At 45.1% G+C, this 14,068-nt stretch overlaps 1 protein-coding gene across 2 annotated transcripts in view; it reads right to left on the reverse strand.

Moving 5' to 3' along the window:
- Positions 1 to 14,068, reverse strand: part of gnas (GNAS complex locus) — a 77,564-nt gene that overhangs the window by 42,979 nt on the left and 20,517 nt on the right. Inside the window, exons 1-2 of one of the 2 annotated variants that reach the window (XM_035388283.1) lie at positions 10,719 to 12,159; positions 6,180 to 6,252 (exon numbers count right to left, since the gene is read on the reverse strand). In XM_035388283.1, the coding sequence (XP_035244174.1) occupies positions 6,180 to 6,252; positions 10,719 to 10,857 (212 nt within the window). In that variant the 5' untranslated portion in view covers positions 10,858 to 12,159. Of the gene's footprint in view, positions 1 to 6,179; positions 6,253 to 10,718; positions 12,160 to 14,068 lie in introns of those variants that run through there. The other variant, XM_035388282.1, reaches the window with a different exon arrangement.

Below are 14,068 nucleotides of genomic sequence, written 5' to 3' on the forward strand. Positions count from 1 at the left end.
ATTTGACTTCAGGGATTCCTGGGGACCTCAGAAGTGCTCACCAGCCCCTACGCCCACAGGTTATACCCCGTAGCCATGGATACCATTAGCTCAGGGATCTCACTCTCAGGTACTGCAGGGCCTAGGTGTCGGCTGGCTTTGCTGCCTTTCAGCACTTAAAATGTTTCTTTTAAGTCACCGATTGGCTAAAATGCACGTCTTGTACCGATTGGCTAGAGTGCACACACACTGCTACCGATTGGCTAGAGGGCACATGCCATGTTACCGATTGGCTAGAGTGCATGCACCCTGTTTCCAAGCCCTAAACTGGTGGCCGATCAAAAGAAAATCACTTGCAGGATGGGTTTATCCTCTCCTCAGACGGGTACTAACTCTTCTGCAGCACGATGTGTAGCCTTCACTCTGGAGAAGCTACAGGCTAACGGGCTAACAAGCTACAGGCTAACGAGCTAACAAGCTAAAAGACCAACACTTCAAGAGCAGTCGAAGCAGGTATGGTTAGGTAAGATTTTTTAACATAAGGCAGATTTAACAGGGTTTTTTCTTGTGACATCTGAAAGATTTGGCACTTATTTCAGTGGATTAAAGCGCAATCCAGCTCAATTTTGCAACAGGAGCGAAATTTGACATGTTGTCATGGCAGGAAATGACATCACAAATCACCTTGAGCCAAACCACGCTCTTTCTCCGATCTCTGATACTCTGCTGGTTCGCTGAAATATACTGCAGTCAACTACACAATTTTCATATGATTAAGCACTTCAATAACATCTACCTGTGCAAATAAAAAGAGCCAATGAAAGCCTTGGCCTGTTGTGACAACAACAACTAAAACAGCCACAGGATTTTTTTAAAAACCCAAATCATTCCAGTTTCTCTTTTGAAATACACTCCTCCGTACCCCTATCCTCAAGTCAATCTCTCCTTTTCTCCTCCCATTCCACCTTCTCTCTGGCCTCTTCCCTCCTTTCGCCATTGCTTCCCTGCCCTGGAGAGGAAGCAGACACAAATCAAAGAAGAAGAAACCGTCTATAACTGCCAGTAAAGCCAGAGTTCTAGCAGTACGAGTGAAAACGCAGACAGAATCACACCGACAGCTAGTCACATCGGCGTGACTGGGGTCAACTGTTCAAAACCGTCTTCCCAAAGAAGAGTTTCCCAAAGACAGCTTCAACAGAGAAGAGGACAAGAAAGTGAAAAGTTGGACACAGCACAGGTTTCAGCTATTTGTGTTTTCAACAGTTAGAATCAAACGGTTAATAAATGAAACCTGCCAGTCCACCAGCGAGCGTGTTGAAATACCTCGATCTGTAACTTTTAATCAGTCATCGCAGAGCTCTATTGACAAGCCAACCCCAATTATTATTTAAGGAGGATGTATTTACAATCAATATCACTGCACATATTATTCCTATTATTATTTTACTGATTCCAAACCTACTATATAGGCTGGAAACCCACTGGCCCAACTGGATAGCACTAACTGTAGAACTTTACCCATGTGCCATATGCACACACGCTGCACTTCCATAGAAGCGCTTACTGGACCTGAACTGAGCAGTGCGGTGGCTTGTCCTGTGCCACACGTCAGGAACGCAGCACTGAACCGGCCTCTCAGTCCGAGACGTCATTCAGGGGGCCAGGCCTCTCCTGAAATGGGGCCGTCGTACCCAACGGGACGGGCCTGGATACCAAAAACAGGCCTGCACCGGCCCAGACAGGGGTCTCAACCCAGCAGCACCGCTCAAAACGGGCCAATGCCGTGACCCAGCAGCACCACGCAAAACGGGCCAATGCCACGACCCAGCAGCACCGCGCAAAACGGGCCAATGCCACGACCCAGCAGCACCGCCCAAAACGGGCCAACGGCACGACCCAGCAGCACCGCCCAAAACGGGCCAATGCCGCGACCCAGCAGCACCACCCAAAACGGGCCAATGCCACGACCCAACAGCACCGCCCAAAACGGGCCAATGCCACGACCCAACAGCACCGCGCAAAACGGGCCAACGGCACGACCCAGCAGCACCACCCAAAACGGGCCAATGCCACGACCCAGCAGCACTGCGCAAAACGGGCCAATGGCACGACCCAGCAGCACCGCGCAAAACGGGCCAATGCCACGACCCAACAGCACCGCGCAAAACGGGCCAATGGCACGACCCAGCAGCACCGCGCAAAACGGGCCAATGCCACGACCCAACAGCACCGCGCAAAACGGGCCAATGCCACGCAGTTCAGCTGGCGAGGGTCTGAATCCATCGCCAGGCCAACTCCCTGGCAGGTGCAGGAGAAACACAGCGCTGATGAGGGTTGCCAGGTTGAGACAGCATGCACTACAGGGAGCATAATCCCAGCATGCACTGCAGGAGCACAATCCCAGCATGCACTGCAGGGAGCATAATCCCAGCATGCACTGGAGGGAACATAATCCCAGTATGCACTGGAGGGAGAATAATCCCAGCATGCACTGCAGGGAGCATAATCCCAGCATGCACTGCAGGGAGCATAATCCCAGCATGCACTGGAGGGAACATAATCCCAGTATGCACTGCAGGGAGCATAATCCCAGCATGCACTGCAGGAGCACAATCCCATCACGCAATGCAGGGAGCATAATCCCAGCACGCACTGCAGGGAGCACAATCCCAGCACGCACTGCAGGGAGCACAATCCCAGACGAGGAGGACAGAGGTCAGAACCAACCCTGCTGGTGAGGCGTCCTCAGACCCATGGCTTCCTGGTATAAAACCTGAATAAACCGGCGCCGTTTGCGCTGCGCAGCGTTGAGTACGCTGAACACCACGGCGTCCCACTGTACACTCGGCTTTAAAAGCTTCACCAACCATCTGTCTGGACCAGGGGTACTCAAATCTGGCCCTGGAGGACAGCAGTGCTGCTGGTTTTCATTCTTCCCCTCTAATCAGGACCGATTCAAACCTGGGACAGCAGGCGAGTTAAACCTCCGGCCAATCAGTGGCACCGATCGATCGATTAACTATCAGGGAGAAGAGAAAACCAGCAGCACTGCTGCAAACATAACAATGACAAAGATCTTAACTGATATCATAAGAATAATAATGGAGCACCTTTCAAGCAAGCAAACAAGAATCTCAATGTGCTTCACAGAGGAATAAAAAATACAAATTCAAATTAGTGTATTTTGCAAAACAGAAAAAGAAACACTACGCATATCATCACCCACGTGAAACAAACACACTAAATTGTAGCATTCTATTGAGAAATTGTTGCTGTATTATATTTAAAATGGAGCAACATAAAAATATTTTATTATTGTCTTAGCATGCTGATGCATTCCTGTAGAGCCTGTTTGGTCCTCCTAAACCCCGCACACCAAAAACCTTTTTTTTTGTAGCCATTGGTCAACGTTCTGGAGCACAGCTCTAAATCGTAGTTTTAACAAATTAATTTTGTTCATACAAACAAAAAAATGCAAAAATTGATGAGCTGGATCTTATAATAATATGAATGTACTTCCATAATTTCTATCATACAGTACACAATCCGAAAACGAGAATGCGCTCTGTGAGTATGTGTGTATATTTATGCATTTCTTTATGGTCGTCCTGATTGTAAGACCTTCCTTTCACAGGTAAATCAGTGCCCAGCTGATACTCTGCCATTAATGAAAGAACGACACCCGCTGTCGCGGTCCAGCCAAAAATTCAGGATCACGTAACAGGGTTGCTCTCTCTACCTGCACAAACACACAGCTTTAGAGACTCCGCACAGCCACTTTCTCTACCCACACAAACACACAGCTTTAGAGACCATGCACAGCCACTTTACTCACACAAACACACAGCTTTAGAGTCCCTGCACAGCCACTTTCTCTACCCACACAAACACACAGCTTTAGAGACCTTGCACAGCCACTTTACCCACACAAACACACAGCTTTAGATACCCTGCACAGCCACTTTACTCACACAAACACACAGCTTTAGAGACCCTGCACAGCCACTTTACTCACACAAACACACAGCTTTAGAGACCTTGCACAGCCACTTTACTCACACAAACACACAGCTTTAGAGACTCCGCACAGCCACTTTACTCACACAAACACACAGCTTTAGAGACCCTGCACAGCCACTTTACTCACACAAACACACAGCTTTAGAGACCTTGCACAGCCATTTTACCCACACAAACACACAGCTTTAGAGACCCTGCACAGCCACTTTACCCACACAAACACACAGCTTTAGAGACCTTGCACAGCCACTTTACCCACACAAACACACAGCTTTAGAGACCTTGCACAGCCACTTTACCCACACAAACACACAGTTTTAGAGACCATGCACAGCCACTTTACCCACACAAACACACAGCTTTAGAGACCTTGCACAGCCACTCTACCCACACAAACACACAGCTTTAGAGCCCTGGCACAGCCACTTTACCCACACAAACACACAGCTTTAGACACCCTGCACAGCCACTTCTCTTCCTGCACAAGTCAAATGCTCATTAAGCCGCAAGATGAAGATGTAGGCCTACTTTCTTTCTTTTTTTCCAAACTTAAAAACAGGAAAATAGAAAAACATTTCCATTAGTTGTAAAGTACGTCATTTCTAAACAGGAGAGCTGGAGATCTGACCTAAAGCTTCCATTCTACACGGACATCCACTTCGTGCTGCAACAGCTGCGTAATAATTATGGAATAAATCCATATTAATTTTGTACATTATGTAATAAATATGGTCTCCAATAGAGTAAAACCATACACAGCACCAGAACTTTTCTGCCTACAGGATAACAAATCTCACTTAAACTAGTCTCACTAAAACAGATTTAATATCATAGAATTTGGTCCTTTATGTAGCCTATAATATAAATATTTTTTGTATGGTTAACTCCTCTTGGAGTTACAGATTGATTATGTGCAGAACTTGTCACCGGTGCCCTTTTCACATTCTCCCACTGCAGACGGACCGCTTCTCCGTACCTCTCTGAAATCCAAGTGGGAAACATGCCCGCACAAGCAAAACTTGTGATGTCACAAATATGTCAAACCTACCATGGTCCACTATGCAAAGATATGCTAATTACAGTAGAGCGATGTGGGAAACTGAAACGTTAGCACACAGAAAGCTGACTAGTTAGTGATGCTGTTGTGACCGTCGGTGTGTTGAACATGGCGGACTGTGCAGTTTTAGGATGCGGTCCCGAGGTAGCAACGTCGTTCCACTCGTTACCGAAGGAGCCCTTTCTAAAAAAAAAATGGGTGGAATGTGTCTATAAAATGCGTGGACGTACCTGACAGCATGAAGGGAAACCGTGTTTGTCGTGTACACTGATGACTTTCACCAAGAAATCGATTCTGAATTTGGATGCCGTGTGTACAGTACACCCTGGGACCACAGCTGCAAGCGTTGCTAATCCGCATATTCATACATTCAGGCATTCCCAATGAGGGTAAAGGTGCACAGAATTTACTATGCCATTCAGTCCATTTTTTGGTGGAAAACCCATAGAAATTCAATACAGAATATTTTATAAGGTTTTAAAACACTTCTGGAAGTGTACTTTAATGTTTAACAGAGCTCTCAGGATTGGCAAAGCGATGCTGTCAATCACAGGGCCAGCCGCAGTAGGAGGGTTAGGGTTATCCGGAACAGACTAGAATAAACAGATACCCAGAATCCTCAGCAGTCAGCGAGCCTTCGCAACCCACAGTTGGGCCAGCAAACAGCTCCTCCGGATTCACACAAACACCGGCCAATCACAGAACCAGCTGCCTGCCAAACACAGACCCTAGTTCTAATTTTAAAAGGATACGACCCTCAAATGCGCTGGCACTACCCCCCTGACCCGTGCCAACGGGGCGCAGGAGAGGGCTCGGGGCGCACGACTCGTAAAAGAGCTTTAAAGCGGGTGTGCGAGGAAGACCAGGCCGCAGGGACCCCCCAAAAAAAACTCCCCCACCCCCACCCTCCACCGAGGATCCCACAGGACAACACTCAGGGAACAGGAGTGAGTGAGCAAGAGAAGGAGAGAAAACAGAAGGGATACATGGGGGGGGGGGAGAGCGAGAGAGAAAGGCAAGCATGAACTTGAGGCAGGACAGAAGGCGGAAGTGTTTTAGTCTGTTTTAGTGTCTCAATCAAGAAAGAGGGGGAGAGAGAAAGAGAGAGAGAGAAGATACTTACTCTGCGTTGAAGCCATTGACATGCAAGATGCGCATCTGTTTGACTATGGTACTTTTCCCCGATTCTCCAGCTCCTGCAGAAGAAAAGAGGGAGGGAGAGAGAGAGAGAGCCATTAGACCACTCGGAACACTTTTCTTTCCTTATAAAACCCTGAAAAACTCTTATAGAGTTATACCCTATGCATATAGCCACCCTTTCCCGCCGAAACGCCTACACTGAACAACACTGATATCAGTTTAAAACTGGGGCAGGAGAACATCACATGGGAGCTGCAGGACCGACATCCAAAAAAGAAACGGGAACCAAGGCACCAAAATCACACCTGGTACTGTCCCCCTTATCTGTTAAGGCTCTGTTCCAGTGTGTGGATGGGCCCCATGGTCTGGTATCTGTTAAGGCTCTGTTCCAGTGTGTGGATGGGCCCCATGGTCTGGTATCTGTTAAGGCTCTGTTCCAGTGTGTGGATGGGCCCCATGGTCTGGTATCTGCTAAGGCTCTGTTCCAGTATGTGGATGGGCCCATGGTCTGGTATCTGTTAAGGCTCTGTTCCAGTGTGTGGATGGGCCCCATGGTCTGGTATCTGTTAAGGCTCTGTTCCAGTGTGTGGTTGGGCCCCATGGTCTGGTATCTGTTAAGGCCCTGTTCCAGTGTGTGGATGGGCCCCATGGTCTGGTATCTGTTAAGGCTCTGTTCCAGTGTGTGGTTGGGCCCCATGGTCTGGTATCTGTTAAGGCCCTGTTCCAGTGTGTGGATGGGCCCCATGGTCTGGTATCTGTTAAGGCTCTGTTCCATTGTGTGGATGGGCCCCATGATCTGGTATCTGTTAAGGCTCTGTTCCAGTGTGTGGATGGCCCCATGGTCTGGTATGACAGAGCCTCATCACTCACTAGTGACCCCCGCTGGTCATTCAGATGCCCGCGGTCCACCTGCACAGCTGCACATGAAGTGTGTTCCTCTAACTCGTGTCTGTGTGAGCCTCACTTCTGTCTGTGGTAAGGTAAGAAGAGGCGACTGACGCTGTGTGCTTCAGAGGAGAACACGCGCTCGTCTGTGCTCTCCAGGACTGAGAGCAGAGGCTGCCCCACAACGAGCACTTGGGTAATTTTGGGAGAAAAACAGCGAAGGTACTTTAAAACTCATCCTGGATGAAAAGCAGCTCGCAGTACGAAGGACGCCGCTGGCTACGGTCATCATAGGAGGAAGATGACGGACTGCGAGGCAGGAGGTCGCGGCGCCGCGTCTGCTGGTGTCGTTTGGGCCCACTGAGTGCATCTCTGAGGCGCCATGGCAACTCTACACCCGCACCATAACGCAAACACAATGACGCTAAGCTAACATTTAGCCCAGATTCCCTAAACCCTGTGCAAAAGCAAGCAGAACAGCTGATGTTCTCAACACTAGGCTACCTCGGACCCGGACACATTTTAATTCAAATGCGCCCTGTCATAAAGAAATCATAGTTTCCCTACATTACTGCTGTCAGCTAACAACTATATCAAACCAGTCAGAGTTAAGTATTGGCACCTTCGAAGTCGCTACATGCAGGTTTAAGCATTTGTGTTCCATGCGTGTGAGAGATGAGTGATTCATCAGAGTTTAAAGACTCAGCACTGAAATATACTTTAGTGCCAGTACACAGAACACAAATTTACGCCCTCCATCATTAACTGATGCTCATTTTGTGTCTGATCAGTTCTTTGTGTTTTTATCATACGCATACAGAATCCCACACTGTATCAACATGTCACCTGTGCACACAAGCTTTCCTTTCCCCTGATAGGCCAGCCACAGGGAGATCCCATACTGTATCAACATGTCCCCTGTGCACACAAGCTTTCCTTTCCCCTGATAGGCCAGTCACAGAGAGATCCCAGGTCTATGCATGTTCATGTCCCCAAGTTACATTCATATGCATAAAAAAAAAAGAAACATTCCATGTAAATCTGGACAAAAAAAATCCCAGATTGTTCTGAGCTCCTTCACAAAGGAACGTCCTATGCAGGAATGATATCTGACACACAGTTCAGATCTGGGTCAAAAATACTCGCAGTTAAAGTCCCAACTTTGGGCCTTAATCAGCCCTGCTGCGGCCTCCTTGAAGACCATGAAATTTCCGAAGTGCACGTAGTACCAGAAACATTTTGGCATTATTATAATCCTTATAGGACGCTCCAAATGACGTTATATTTGTACCACCACTTATCATTCAAATACAAGTGCTTCAAAAATATAATTATTCACTTTGCTCATATTTTCGTAAGTTTTTTCTATAAACACATCGTATTGGGAGAATTATCGGATCTGCTGTGTAGAGTTTGCGATATTCAGCTGGGTCGATACAAAAATAAAGCAGCATAACAATAAAGTAATACCTTGCATAAGGACTGTCGTTTCCAGAATTTTTGAAAGGCAGCCACTTTGTCAAGTGACAAGAATGTTCAAGCTTTTGCGCAAGTATAAGAGGCATTTTCTCACCAATGTGAAGTGTAACTATCGACTGTGAGAGTGAAACTACTGACGGTTAGCAACACAGGAGCAGAGACTGTGCCCAGCTACAGAGGTAACACAGGAGCTGGGCCTGTGTTCAGCTACACACCGTGCTCAGTTACACAGCCAACACAGGAGCTGAGACTGTGCTCAGCTACACAGGCAGCACAGGAGCAGAGACTGTGCTCAGCTACACAGGCAGCAGAGATTGTGCTCAGCTACACAGGAGCAGAGACTGTGCTCAGCTACACAGAAGAATGAGGGCCAATGGGTGGCCTATTCGCTCAGAACGGCTTTAATCGTCTGAGCCAATAACAAGTTTAATCTGACGCTCTATAATCAGGATTGTCTGACACACTGAGCCAGAGGTTAATAAAATGTTATGCCACCCCCAAAACAAAGCTATGTGGGAATCCACCCACAAATATTTATTTTAAGTTTTTTTTTAAAGCAATATATGGTTTATGTGCTGTAGCATACTTTCCTCCAAATGTGCATGTAACAGAACTTTCGCATTGGGTATTGCATGCACAACTTCCCACATCTCTTCACTGTGAACCTCCAGTCGTGTTGGGCATGCAGTAACTCTGAAACGCGGGGCCTCCGGGCCAAACATGACGTCCACAAATGTCTTTGTCTTACCATCACCTCTGAAATTGACCTTATTTAGCTTACTGTATTATGTTATGAACTGTGCTCTTAAAGCCATTCATAAAATATATCACCAAGAAAGCATATGCTGCTGGATAAAGACTAAATCCAACAATACACATAGCAACTCTCAGTCCAACATTACAGAAATAAGTAGCTGATTTCAACAGGACATTACATTAAATAACAGGCATCTACCAGACAATCTCATCCAGGGCAATTTACAAAGCTGGAAAAATACTGAAGCAATTCAGGTTAAGTACCTTCCTCAAGGGTCCAATGGCAGTGTCCCATGTGGAACTCGAACCTGAAACAACCTTCAGGTCGTCAGCCCATTTCCCCACTGCCACCCATGACCCTAAACAATGTTTGCTATACCACTGCAAATTACAGAAGTTGGTTGCAATTTTAGCAGTCAAAATCCCCAATTGCTGAATTTAAGCACATATTCCACAGTGGTGACCCACAAAACAAAAATTCAAGGCAACATTGAACCAAACTAATTAGTAAATTATCTTCAAGTAGAACCACAGGCCAATGAATCTTGGTTTAACCGTTACACAAGATGCATATGGTACAAAATATGGCTAATTAAAGGCGAAGACATCGACAGTGTTATCATGGGTTGGAATTTCAAATATATATATACCAAGAAGAACTAAGCCCTTTGCAATCGCGCCAGCTCGTGTGCTGGTCCAATTAACCACGACTTCCTCCCAAAGGGTTTTGTAGCGTTTGAGGGGTGTGAGCCTTTCCTAGCTCACACACAGAATGATATAGGTTGTCTGGTTAATTGCACACAAAATGCGTCAGGAGAACTTAGGCCACAGGCCTAGAGTATAAAAGTGTGCTACGATGAAAAGAATAATTTATTGAGCACGATTCCTGGGAACCCCTCGTAAAGCACACTACGCGGAGGACGCAGTATCACTGTAATAATAGCCAAACACGAAACACACCCATACATACACACAGCGCGTACGCACTATTCCTGGAGCAGACGCTAATAATTCCACTGATCTGTCACAATGGAACCCTTAAAACGAAAAATGTAAAGGTATGACGTAATAATTCAACTCGGTACAAATGACAGCGCTAAGTTCTTGGTGCCTGTCCGCGGCCTGTAACCTACAGCGTGCGTTCACACACCGCTCCTTAACAGGCGCAAACACATCTGTTACTCCCATAATACATTACATTTAAACAAAGCGTTCCGCAAATTAAACAAACAGTGTTGACAAACATGCACACAAACCCGTCCTGCCTGGCATGAAAATAAGCTAGCTAGCTAATGACAGCTACAATTCAGTGTAGCCTACTCACAGACAGGCCTATCTATACGCTCGTCTATCAATAAATTCGCTATATTTTACTGTACAGCAATGCAGTTCATAAACATACCTAGTAGTAGTAGCCGGTGCGTTGCTCGGTATATTTGTTTGTCTTTTTGAAGCTGTTTCTCAATCTTTTTATTCGCTTCCCTCTGTGCCTTCTCCTCATTTCGCTGGTCTTCAGTCTTACTGTTGCCCAAACAACCCATCTTCCCAAAAACCCAATAAAAGGTTCGGGGAGGGGGTGGGGGTTAATAAAATAAATAAATAAATAAATAAGCCTAAATCCCTAGATTGGCCCACAAAATGAACACCTTGACAAAGATGTGTGACATTTATATATCGTTACAAACACAACGAATGTACTGTATAAATAGTAATACCGTTAATCAAGTTTTAAATACTAGTAGAATTTATACGTGTAATTATTTTGTAAAAGTCAGTCTGAGAACGGGTGGTAGTGTTGATGACGACACCCGGGCCGCCCTCTCAGACTGATAATTCCTCTATGTATTAGGCCTACTATTATTATTATTTATTATTATTATTGTTGTTGTTGATATTATCATTGATTGAATGTGTATGCATTTAAAACAAGCTAAACGTGTATCTGCATCTTAAGTTACGTTCAAAGGCATGAAGAAATCGTTTCGGGATTTCCACGACGTCTTACGGAGGAACAGAAATCCAAACACGATTTATGAAATTTCTCACTGAGAATCCATCAGTCACGCTAATAGCCCGGCGCCAGCTATTACTGTTGTTAAAAACACCGTTCAATGAACGTCGAATTTTCTGTTTCTTCCCAAACCGTCTTCCACCACAGAGAGAGAGAGATAGAGAGACAGAGAGATAGAGAGAGAGCGAGAGAGAGAGAGACCGAAAAAATAAAAATAAATATTTCCACTAAAACGACGGCATGTAGATCATTTTCACTAGCTCTTCTAAAAATACGAATCCTTTTAAATCCGTAAAAAGACGGCGTTGTCCCCACCGAGTCTCCGGTGTTCCGTTATATTCCCAGAAATTATTTTATTTTTCCTCCTCTCCGGCGATGGTGGCTGCTTGCAGGGCTTGGCCCTTCTCTGTTTTTCTGTCGCTCTAATTCGTTTCTCCTCACATCTGTAAGCCTTCCACTTACGAGCACCGATTCGTCTTATACTCGTTGTGAACCTTCCAACGGAAGCAAATTTAAGAAAATCCTTCGCTATTTTCCAGTTTCTCGCTGCTACAGCCTGCTGTCAGACCCAGCTTTGTATTCCTTTTGAATTCGGATGGTAGATATACATGTGCATACAGACACATGAAGATACGGCGGTTTAAAAGCACAAATCCCAACGTGACAGCAATTTCTTCATTGACAGGCCGTGTCTACTTCTGAATAAACGCGAGAAAATCTGTTTCTTTGGGGTATTTTTTTGCTTTTTTCCCGTTCTGTGGGAATTGTACATTGAGATAGATTGCGTTGAAGAGATGGGGTGGGGCAAACCTTTCTCACTGAACCCTGGGAACGACGATCTAATCACATGATTGCCCAAAACGTCAGCAACTTGCAATTCTGTAGAGAAAAGGCGCCCTCTTCAAAGAAACGAGAATATAGGCTATGCAAGTAAACACTGTATGGTGACCCCAGTGCGGTGCCAGTTTACCTACATTATTTCCTAACATTTTGTGTTTTTTTTTATTAATGCGAAAATGATTTTTTACAAAAGACACGTGTTTACTTTCTTAAATAAGTACAATTGACATTAAACAAAATGTGTCTCCCAGTCTTTGAACCTGTTGAGATGCATCACTGTACAACGGGAATGGACCACATATGAATTCGTATAAACTAACGAATTCATATGTTGGGGGGGGGGGGGGGGGGGTGGGGGGGCGTGGTTGGGGCGGGGCTTCGGATATCGGAGCACCTTCTTCTTTTGTCTCAAGTAAATATTACTGTTGCTGCCGTTAATTTTCATTCATTTATTCATTTTGGTAAAATGTACAGATAAACTGGGTATAGTAAAAGTGTTTTTCTAGTTTGCTGACCCCTTCTCTTACACCTGACCCTCTCTGGCTCTCTGCACAGCCCGCACGTGCTGTCTTCCACCTTTTCACTTCTTACGTTGATTCTTCTTACGTTGATTTTTAAAAAATAAAAAACGGTTGCAACTGTCGTTATTCACATGAATGCTGTAAACTGCCTTTAAACTTTGCCTTCTATGGTTTAAAGTATGCTAACCATAACTCCGCAATGGATTGAACAGGAAAAACATATAGCCTACGTCAAAATAGCTGCGGGAATCCCCACAGACCCGAGAGGTGAGATTATCCAGATATTTGATACTACTGCGATTCTTTATGTTTTTGTAATAGACTACAATAAGTATTGTGATTCAATACTGCAATATATTTCTGTTTTTAATTTGTTTCTCATTTGACTGCAGGGAAAGGTCAAAATCATACGCCTAAGGAGACGAACATGCCAAAACTCCGCATCAATGAATTTCACTTAAAACTTTCACTTGTGCAAATGAACACAATGAACACAGAGCAGTCTGTACAAAACAAATCATTCAAGAACATAGTGTCCCACCACATAGAGTTCAGTAGCTTAATTCCAATAAATGATATTGCAATTAAATTTAGGGGGGAAAATGAAAATAAACAATGAAAATGGTGAGAGTCATTCACTTGCAGCACCGCAATGTCAGAAGTTCTAAACAAGCAGCAGCTGTAGACCATCTGCAGTTTAAAACGGCACACTTTTAACATGCACACATCGGATCTCGTAGTTATATCAACTTGGTGTAAATATGTGCCATATTTCCTCAATTTAGCAAGTGTCACCATATAGGCGTTCAAGTTTTTCTACAACAGTCAAGCTGGAGCTATGAAGGAAATGGAGTAGCCGGCTAGCTAGCTATCCATGATGAAAACGTGCTGAGAGACCATTTGACCCAAGTTCAAATCAAATTTTAACAGCTAGTAATGCAAGTGACAGTAAACCTACCAAACCACAATGAAAAATAACAACAGGCACACATACAAACACGATTCTAAAATTAGTTTTATTTTATACCTGTTTGCAACTCTTACCCTGGCTATAAACACCCGATAACTTCAGCTAATTTGCCAGGACCAGCTCTTCTGGGGCAGCCGATTCGGCGGCTGCTGGTAGTGTTTGTGTGGGTTAGGGTTAGGCTTAAGATCTTCTGGGGCAACTGATTCAGTGCCTGTGTGTGGCTGAGCCCGCCCTTCTCCATGCAAAAAGGCGTTACACACAGGGACGATCACCAATTACAATATCTTCATACATTTAGGTTTCAAGACCAACATGTAGCTAGGCTACATTTAAATTTAACATTTATATTTATATATAATATGTCATTTCTAATCTTGCTTTAATGATTGACATTACTCTTGGAAAAGCAA

The sequence above is a fragment of the Anguilla anguilla genome, chromosome 13 (assembly GCF_013347855.1).
Source record: "Anguilla anguilla isolate fAngAng1 chromosome 13, fAngAng1.pri, whole genome shotgun sequence".
NCBI classification, from domain to species: Eukaryota; Metazoa; Chordata; class Actinopteri; order Anguilliformes; family Anguillidae; genus Anguilla; species Anguilla anguilla.